Genomic DNA, 9,877 nt, shown 5'->3' on the forward strand with positions numbered 1-9,877 from the left:
TCGTGTAGGCGTGGGCGCACGTCTGCGTATTGGCACTCGTTCAGGCTCATCAGGCATAAGATTGATCCAAGGAGATGGCTATCTTGTTCCCTTTTTCAACCCAGTTTCTCAGTCGACCGCGAAGTTCCTCTAAACTCTTGGATTTAGCTTTGTTGATCCTTTTGTACTTGACATCCTTAGGCTTCGTCACTGACCTATGATTACTCATGACCCTGTTGTAAGTGACCTGAACGGCCAACAGCCGAGGAACAGGGGGGAATGAAACAAAAAGAAGAATGTTAAAACACTCGACGAGCTATGAACAATACTAGCGAATAATATATGTGAATAGTGTCTTGGTCGAGGAAATTATGTTACTCGAAGTATCTCGTTTATTTGAAATGTTAAATAATTTCATTGATAATCATGACTTATTGGTAAATTATTTTTTATAGTGTAATATTTGTATAATACGCTTCAATGTTTATAATATCAGCGATGCAAATATGATTTAATTTAATCTATTTATATGCAATGGTTTATTTAATATTTCATAAGTTTTTGCCACGTTTGTGCAAATTTATTTCTATTAACATTTTATTTTAATGCAATTTTAATGTATAACTTAATATGAGATATAGTAGGTGCGAGTTTTGGTTTTGCGGATAAATATTGTAGTGGTTGCCGGTCAGAAAGCGATCGATACAAAAGATACAAAAATATCAAAGAATGACATGTCAGGTTATAAAAAAAAATGTGTAATTTAGAAAAATCGTATGAAAAAAAAGTATTCCCCTTTAGGTTTGTACAAATTGCAAAATATGTTTGAATAATTCAAAATCATGATTATCGAAATTACAGGGACATATAATTTTATAAGCTAATAATTTAACAATAATTGTAATAACCTGGTAATTCAATTGCCCTGGAGCATTTGATTTCGCTCATATTTTAATTATATAAGCGTAGGAAAATATCAATCAGACCTTCAACTTCAAGCTGAAAGGTAGATAAGGCGGACGCAATATTATTATTATACTTCTAATGAATCCCAAGAATTACGACTTACTCTCTCCTAATAGCGTATTCGGAATGAATAGTTAAGCTAGTTAAGTAACGCTCGCGAATGAAAGAACACGCAAAAATGAAAAACTTTATAAGCCGGCAGTAAAGCATCGTGCAAAGTGTGTCAGAAACAAGAATGAACGTAAAAAAGAAACGAAAAGTGTTAATTTAAGAGGCATTACGCGTCAAAAGTTTTATTCGCCCATTATTTACGTCTAATTAAATATGATGCTACGTTTGTCATTTTATCGCTAATATAACCATTGGTTGGAAAAGGCAACGACCGAGCGTTTTTATCAGTGTAGCATCTGAAATTTTTCGTTTACACTTCGTTTATTATTTCGCATGTGTTCCTCGGTTACGCGATTGCTGAGTTACGATGATTTATCGTTATGGTCATATCGTCGCATATACAACCGCATATTTCATTTAAATGGTAATTATATCAAGAATTAGAGTCTATTAGAATGAATTATGCGTCTTGGGATTATGTATAAGTCAGAAGAAATTAGCCCCCGGAGCCTCGTCAAACTCCCCGCGTCCCATGAACTTGCAGCTCTCCCGGGCTCACCGATATGAAAATCAGCCGACATTGAAATTTACGACGACAATATTTTCACGGCAAATAATATTATGGTCTCGCGCGCGCTGAGGCAATTGACAACAAAGCTTTTAATTAATTCCTCCCGTCGTGGCAAAAAGGAAGGAAGCCCGCTCGGCCGAGGCTCACCTACCGCCTTATCGCCCTCGCGCACTCCCTACCAAACGGGATGACGAGTCTCTCCGATTATCGCCACTCCTCGTCATCATTGCACAACTCCTTTATTTATCATTATAATTATCTCACCTGCGCCTGCTGCTGACTCTCGTCCCTCGTTCTCTGAGCGCTGGGGCTCGGGGCCGTCGAGGCGACCCTCGCCGACGTCGCCGCGGCCTCGGCCTCTTGCTGCGCGAGCCTCTCAAAGCTCCCGTAGATGTCGCGTAGACGCGGCTTGGCCTCGGGGCATCGGGGCTCCAGTTCGCTGTTGTCCTCCTCGTCGGCCTCCTCCTCCTCGTTGTCGGCCCGGTCCCCGTCACCATCCTCCTCGACCGAGTAGACGGTCTCGAGGACCTCCGGCCTACGCAGGAGGCCATTGCAGCGCCTCATCGAGGCGCAGTACTTGTTGTTGGCGGGCTCGACCGCATCCGAGACCGAGCGAATCACCGTCACGTCCGTGATATTGGAACGGAATCTAAGCGCGACAAGAGCCAATGAATATTTCGTCCTCGATCGGTGGATCGTCTTTATGGGCCGAGGACTCGGTCTGTCGTGACTCGAGGGATAAAGGAAAAAAAAAGTTGCGCTCTCGGACCTAATGTTTCGTTGAGGCGTTGAGCCAACTCGCGATGCACAGTGTCCTCGTGTGCGTATGCGAAGGGGTCGTGAAATTGATACGATGTCGTTAAGAGGGAGAGAGAAAGAGAGAGAGAGAGAGAGAGAGAGAGAGAGAGAGAGAGACGTACAGAGCGTGCTTGTGTGTGTTTGTATCCCCATACCAGTAAATTGAAATTAGTCGTGAGCTTACCGAGGCCGAAAGTCGAGGGACGATTTTTTCCCCTTTACAATTCAACGAGGATTGCGACTTAAATTTTTTTCCTGCTTGCAAAGAGCCTTAGGCTTATTGCAATACATGCTGTGTCCCTGCAAGTCCCTATGCTATTAAAATATGTAGAATGTGATATAAATAGCTAGAATAGAATTTTTAAATCCATCTCTACGCCGAGCTCGAAACTTGCAATATTCAAGGCTAATCTCACATTTGGAAATAGAAACTCGTAAAGGAGAAATTTTTTCTCGTGTATCTTGTCCGTGTTTCTATGTATGTTTTATTGTGACAATAATCATTAGAAGTTTCTGTTCGAAACGCGTAGTCGAATATTCGCTACATGCATTACCATCGTCTTGTTGATCATTTATTGACTGAAAATTTTACTTCCATGTTAATCAGAATGTCGGATATTCGATATTCATTAACGCCAACGACTTTTTACATAATAATCAAATTAAGTTAAGTAAATTTCACTGCCATTTAAATTTTCGTTGAATTTTAGAAGGCGAAGGATATTCCTTCGAATATCGACGAAAATTGTACATGAAATATACCTAATTAATAAAGTATGCACAAGCCATAGTTTTTGAATCGCGTGACGTTTAAAACTCAATATATTTATTAACAAATTGTCCAATAATAGTATTATTTATGCTTTATTATTGATAAAATTATTCTTATGATAATAGTAGTAATGGCGGTAGTAGATATAGCCATAAACAAGAATAATAATGATAATTCATAATAGTGAATATGTTAAAATTATAAATCTGCTCAAAGCTTTTAGCATACATATTATATTTGCTTATCAAAGAAGAGTTTTCTGATTACAAATGCAATATTTAAAACAAACCACAACCGAATACAAAGTACGTATGTATCATGGCTTTTAAATTTAGTGAAATTCGTTAAAAAGCAGCAAAATAGTATTTGGCTAAAATAATATTTTACGTCATTTCTGTTTGAAATACCACCGATTATTATTTGGAATATAATTAAAATTTTGAAGAAACGATTGTTAAAATGAGCTTGACAATTTACCGTGTATATGATTTTTGTTTTTTTTTTCACATTTATTCGATGTTTAGAGCTGAGTAAAGAGAATGGGAAAATAAAAAACGAAAATTGTATATAATACGTTTATAAAATATCAAGTTGCCTTTCTCGTCCTTTCAACCCGTTTATCACTTAAAAATCTACTGTTTTACTCCATTTCTATCACACCGTTTCTTTTACATTCTTGAACTTTATTGATGATAGTGAAACAATATAACGTTCTATTATTATCTTTTGGACGACTAATAATTTATTCTACAACGCTTCAACGATAAAAAAAGAATACAAAATTTTAAAGAAAAATCAAGTGGCCTTAAGCAAGGGTAAGGATAATATATAATTTGTATAATATAGGATATAAACATTGAAACGATAAAGTCTGTCAAAGTCTAAGAAACATGTGAAATTAATTTTATACGATACTTTTCCTCGACGTATGCACTACAAAGGCGTAATTAAATATTCATTTTAATTAATTAATTTTTAATAGAATAAGTTGAACGAAGAAGTTGTTAGTTATTTAATGATGAAGCACGATGCAACTATTTTCATTCAATTCAATAACATACAATTTGATTTATAAGTCTATCAATGATAACGGGCAAAGAAATGTATTTTATACTCTAGAAAATATGATAAATGTTTGGTATATGATTACTTTCCAGACTTAGTAAATTAATATAATTAGCATAATGATATAGAGTACGATTTAAATAATATTTAAAAAGTCATACTTACGACATGTAAAAGTAATTGGTTTTAAAGTTCCAATACCAAAGATTAATAATTATGTACACAGTCGATCTTGCCAGAGAGAGAGAGAGAGAGAGAGAGAGAGAGAGAGGGTATATTGTAGTGTATATTGGAAAATCATGAGTGACGATAAAGTGAAAAAGAGACGTATTGTTGGGGCAACAGAAAAGTCCAAGTTTCCTACACAACCAGCACGCACTTGTCAATTTAACAAATTAAGCATTCCAGAGTAAATAAAATATTCATTGCCTTTATGGGGCTAGAAATGTTTGCCCAGATGAAAGCCGCCATTACATTGATTACTTCGGCATAATGATTAATTAATACTAAGTGAACAAACAGGACCGAGTACAAGGGCAACGGCAACTGCTTGGATTCTTAGGCCGAGTAAAGTGGGCAGGTGATTCATTAGGGGGAGACGAAGAGGATTCCTGGATGAGAGGAAGACTCCCGGTAGGTGCTCTTACCTGGGTGGCGCGGGGTCATCGAGGAAGGCCTCCTCGAGTACGACGGCGCTGTCGCTGTCGCCGAGACTGTCGAGCCTGTCGAGGGCGTCGCATAGCGGCGAATCCCGTCGTCCAGCCGTGTGCCTGGATCTTTCTTCCTTAGGTACGCAGCCATCGCCACCGGCGCCGTCACCGTCGTCCTCACCATCGCCACCATCGCCGTCGCCGTCGCCGCCGCCGCCTCCTCCGCCGCTCCCGCTACCGAAGGACTTGGCCTGACGGGGTTCAGCCGCGTGCCTCAGCTTGTTCTGAAGCTGCCTGATGACCCGCTGTTGCCTGAGAATAATAGCCTCGCGCTGCGCCAGATTCGTCTCGATCTCCTTTTGCTTCCTGCAGAGCCGTGACTCGAAGAGCAGCAGTTGCGATGAGAGGCTGCGCAGTTGCTCCGCGTTCTCGCGCGTCAACCGGGCGACGAGCTCCTCCTGTTACTCGACCGACACACGTGTCATCTGTTGAGCTTAATTTCATCGGGGGACGCTTTTCATGTCGCGCTCATGCGGAATCGAATTTAACGCCCGGTTACTTCTCACTTCCGCTCGGGCCAATCCCTCGTTTTATTCTAGCCGGTCATTGGATCGCGTTCGCGCAGGTTCAGTTGATAATAAGATTTCGTTTCCCAGCGAGCGGTCGTACTTGCATTACAGCAACAGTTTCTTGGAAAACGCGCCCAAGAGACTTTTTCCTACACGTGTGAATATATATAATATAGCTGCTGCTCTGGCAGCGCCATTATGTCGCGAGGCTTATATTACTGAATTTTTATATCTGAATATTTCTTTAATGCGCATAAGTGAAATTTTGTATAATTTTCGGGAATCCCGGGGTTGAGTGAAGGAAATGCTAAATTGGCATTGTTATTCAGTTAATTGAGCTCACTTTGACTGCTTCTTACTACCACCAATATGAAGGATACATACAGAGAGAGAGAGAGAGAGAGAGAGACAGAGAGAGAGAGACAGAGAGAGAGAGAGAGAGAGATAGGCGCACACTCGGATAAACTGGCAAACGTACACAGAGAGACAACCCAATAATAATAGAGAGTACTCAACAATAATAATAATAGAGAGTATACCAATGATAATATACGCATCTATTTAATAAATTTGAATGATATTATTTTAAAATTTAATTCTTGTTTTATATTAATTTTCACAGCTGATTGTTTTTTGGTAACAGGATTTTTTAATTACAGCTACAGTTAATATAAGCCTAAATGAATTGTCGATTATTATATAATCATCAGTTCATGGTTTTATAGCGTTTGTATAAGCAGAAATAAGTATTGAGTTGCAGTTGGAAAATAATATCCTTCACTTTCAGAAATGTATTACGTAAATAGATTGGCTGGGATTTTCCGGATCTCAATAATCCTTTGAAATATTTCATTGAAATTATTGTTCCGTACTTTAGTTGTATCTATCGATGTAGTAATGCCGATGACAGTTCGTTTGATAAGCTATTTTTTTTTTTAAATTCCTCGATTCCAAATAATTAAACTTTTAAAGCAACTTGCTTGGACAAAATTTGAAAAGGGAAATTGATGATAATATTATGATAAATTCAGTAAATTCAATACCAACAAGAATTCGCCTCAGCAACACCGAACCAATAGCCGACAAACAAATGGCTAGTTATAGTCAAATGCAGATTATTATTCTGATTTGAGGGACTGTTTAGTTTAGTTAAACAACAGCTCATACGAAGAAATAAAAACTGAGGTCTAAGCCGTTGGAGATTACGTAAGGATTTTAGTGGCGAAGAAAATGATGATCATAATAATGACATTCACATTTGTATTTATCCAATATTATGAAGACGTTTCGTTCGAACCTCGTAAATGGTATTATTTAAAAAAATCTAAATATTATTGTAATGTATTGTTACATATAAAAGAGTAAATCAATAAAAGTACATTCATTTTGTTATTTGAACATTTATGGAAAAAAAGCGATTATTGCCGTATATGTGTAGGCTTATTTACGCCAATAAAGCAAAACAAATTTATAACTATATGATGAATAGCATTTGTAAAAGTTAAATAACAAAAGAGGCTGAATATAACGTAAAATTTTTCATTCAAATCAAGTCTACTCGAGTCTCAAGATTGCCAAAGTTTGACTTTGGTTTGAAAAGTATTTCTATGCAGTAATCCAGTATAACACACTATGTGTGTGCGTGTGTGACATAGGAACTCTACAGGCAATTGTACACGCATAAATGCATGTTTATTTTATGTGGGGTATGCGCGTGTGCACCCGCATATGTTTGCGCGGGAATGTATGCGTGAAAGGATGGACGGGGGTGGGGGGAGCAAATGGTGTTAATATGCGCATGTATAATACTAATGCTAATGTAAATAATTGTATTATACGTAGTGCATCCAGCTGTCGAATAAGTAATTTTGTTAGTATGAAACATTTTTCGACCAATGAAAAAATATAAAAGCGACAGTAGAAGCACCTATAATATACTTTCTAATTCTTCATTGATTTTAGACTCCTGAAGTTAATGTTCTTCCTTCAATTCCAAATATGTTGTCATTCGATTTATGCTACATAACGAGATGTTTATTATCTCGCGCCGGAAAATCCGCTTCTAATCGAGAAATTTAGAGAGTAATGCTTTTGGAAGAAAAAGTTGATATGGGAAAGAGGAGGCAAAAAAGGAGACAGTGCAGAGAAACTTTGTTGACAAGTTTACATACGTCTACTCTCTTAATTCCATTTACGGCGAATATTTTGAAGGAAAATAAAGTGAAATTACCGATGCTTGGATTTAAGATGTATTTCTCATCAATGTTTTTTTTATTTAATTAGGGCGTACATTTTATAGTGGCGTGTGCAGATCAAAAAACATTCCCGGTACTCTGTATTTTGGAGTACGAATAATTACCTTTATCAAAGCAAAGATCAAATTAATTTTCATTATAGATGAGGTTACGAATTATACTATAGTGGACACTCGTGCTTTTTCCTCTAATTGTATTTCAAAGGTAATTAGGAGACTTTTCAAAGAAATCTCTTGTGGTATCCAAACACTTTGACTGTCACACAACATTTTCTCAACTTAATGGATTACTTTTTCTTTCATATTCTCCGTCTCTTTTAACAAAACTTTTATTCTTCACAATGACGTACCTCTGTTTAAATTAACGAATTTAACTTCACGGCCTCGGATGATAAACAAAAAAAAAAAAAAAAAACAACTAAACAATCTAATAAATTTTAATTTGAACGATTTATCTTTTCGTATACAAGGAACAATTGTTAATTTTACGTTCGTTTAATTATTATTTTTTTTTAGCGCGTTGGCGCCTAAACGCATATGAGTACTCGCACGTAAGCGCGTGTGTGCCAAGAATATTTATCGCGTCAAATTAAAGTAAATTAAATACGTTTTTTTTTTTTTTTTAAACGTATTCGGGCGAATATATAATGCAAACGTACATCGTAGCGAGAAATGAGAGAAAAAAAGTCATTTTATCGATTATGTAAGACAATCAATAATGATTTCTGCAGTATAAAGGTAATCAGTCAACACATATAAGGACATATATAAGAATAATATAACTGATATAAGGAACTTCGTTTTTTGAATTAGCGATTGGATGATAATTTATTGAAATGAAAAATGCGTAGGCAATTTATTAGGATGATCGTTCGACGTTTCGCTTGCAGAGGATCTGCCTTTCCATAACGATTATTTTTTATTTTGCATTTCTAAAGGTTTTTCTTTATTAACTAAAGCGATACATTTATCGATTTTCGGAATATAAAATGAGGTCGGTCGACACGTCGGCAAAGGTCAGCAGTCACTTCGTCACTTACCTGCAGTTTAAGGGTCCTCCTCCATGCTAGCATCTGATGGGCCTGGGCCCTCTGTCTGGCCTTGAGCGCCACGATGACGGCCTTGGCCTCCTCGAGGCTCGTCACTTCCTGACACTCGCGCCCGTCCCGCCCGTCGCGACTCTCGCAACTCTCGCAGCTGTCGCTCCCCGGACCCCCGGCACGCTCCTCCTGTAGCGTCATCGTCGTCCCCGTCGTCGTCAACGTCGTCGTCGTCGTCCTCGTCGTCCTCATGGCCACCGACGTTAACGAGCAGCTCTCCATCGAGGACTCGTCGAAGCTGTAACGTTCCAAACCTTGTTAACTCGCGTGGGCTCGCGGATACGGGGACGGCCTCGTTCGCTCCTACTCCCGTAGGCCGACACCGGGTAAGCGGGTCTTCGAAATGGACGCGGTGTCTCGCTGGGGCCAGATGAAGGGTAGCGGTGGCGACGGGTCTGAGGGACGTGGCGGGGAGGGCTCGTCCTTTCGCCAATCGAGGATAGTAGGAGTCTCATCGCGACGCAAGCTCGCAAGCGAGGGGGCGAGCGAGGGGGCGAGCGAGGACGAGTTCGAGGGGAATTAAAGAGCGCGTTGTAGAGCGACGCGACTCGACGACCGACCGATTCGACTCGTTTCCTTCAGATAAGCCGCGCTCGACGTCGAACACTTTCTTTTCGCGGCGCAATGAAAATCCGGACTTTTATGATCGGCTCGTTTATCGCGCCACTACAGCGCAAAGCTAACAATATCAGCGAGAAAGTTTATCGCTATTTTTCGTTACGGAGCGGATTAACGCAAGAATTAATTTGCCACCGAGCGGCGCGCATAGGACGAGGCGCGCGGCCACTATCGCCCAGCGCAAAATGGATAATCGCCGATATTTATCGAGGTCATCCGCTCCGGGGATTTCGAATCCCGTGGGGAGGCGAAGGCCTCGCTTACCGCGAGCCCAAGCCCGTCTCGGTGCTAAACGCGCTCGAGTCGCTTCCGAATCGCACGCGCGAGTTGAGCGAACAAAGGCACGCCTCGGGCGATGCCCACGACACGACCCGGACGTCGCCGCGACAAGCGACCAAAGGAAGAAGCGCGAGCCCCCCCCCCT

General features: G+C 39.8%; 1 protein-coding gene across 1 annotated transcript; it reads right to left on the reverse strand.

Annotated features, from left to right (window-relative positions):
- Positions 1 to 6: 6 nt before the first annotated feature.
- On the reverse strand, positions 7 to 8,989 carry LOC105368780 (uncharacterized). Its single transcript, XM_011507901.1, has 4 exons — positions 8,776 to 8,989; positions 4,910 to 5,370; positions 1,892 to 2,276; positions 7 to 226 (listed from the first exon to the last, which is right to left on the reverse strand). Exons 1-4 carry the CDS (start codon positions 8,974 to 8,976, stop codon positions 50 to 52), a joined length of 1,224 nt encoding a protein of 407 aa, XP_011506203.1. The 5' UTR covers positions 8,977 to 8,989; the 3' UTR covers positions 7 to 49.
- Between the last annotated feature and the right edge of the window lie 888 nt (positions 8,990 to 9,877).

This window comes from Ceratosolen solmsi, unplaced genomic scaffold (assembly GCF_000503995.2).
Source record: "Ceratosolen solmsi marchali unplaced genomic scaffold, CerSol_1.0 scaffold1, whole genome shotgun sequence".
In the NCBI taxonomy this organism is placed as follows: domain Eukaryota; kingdom Metazoa; phylum Arthropoda; class Insecta; order Hymenoptera; family Agaonidae; genus Ceratosolen; species Ceratosolen solmsi.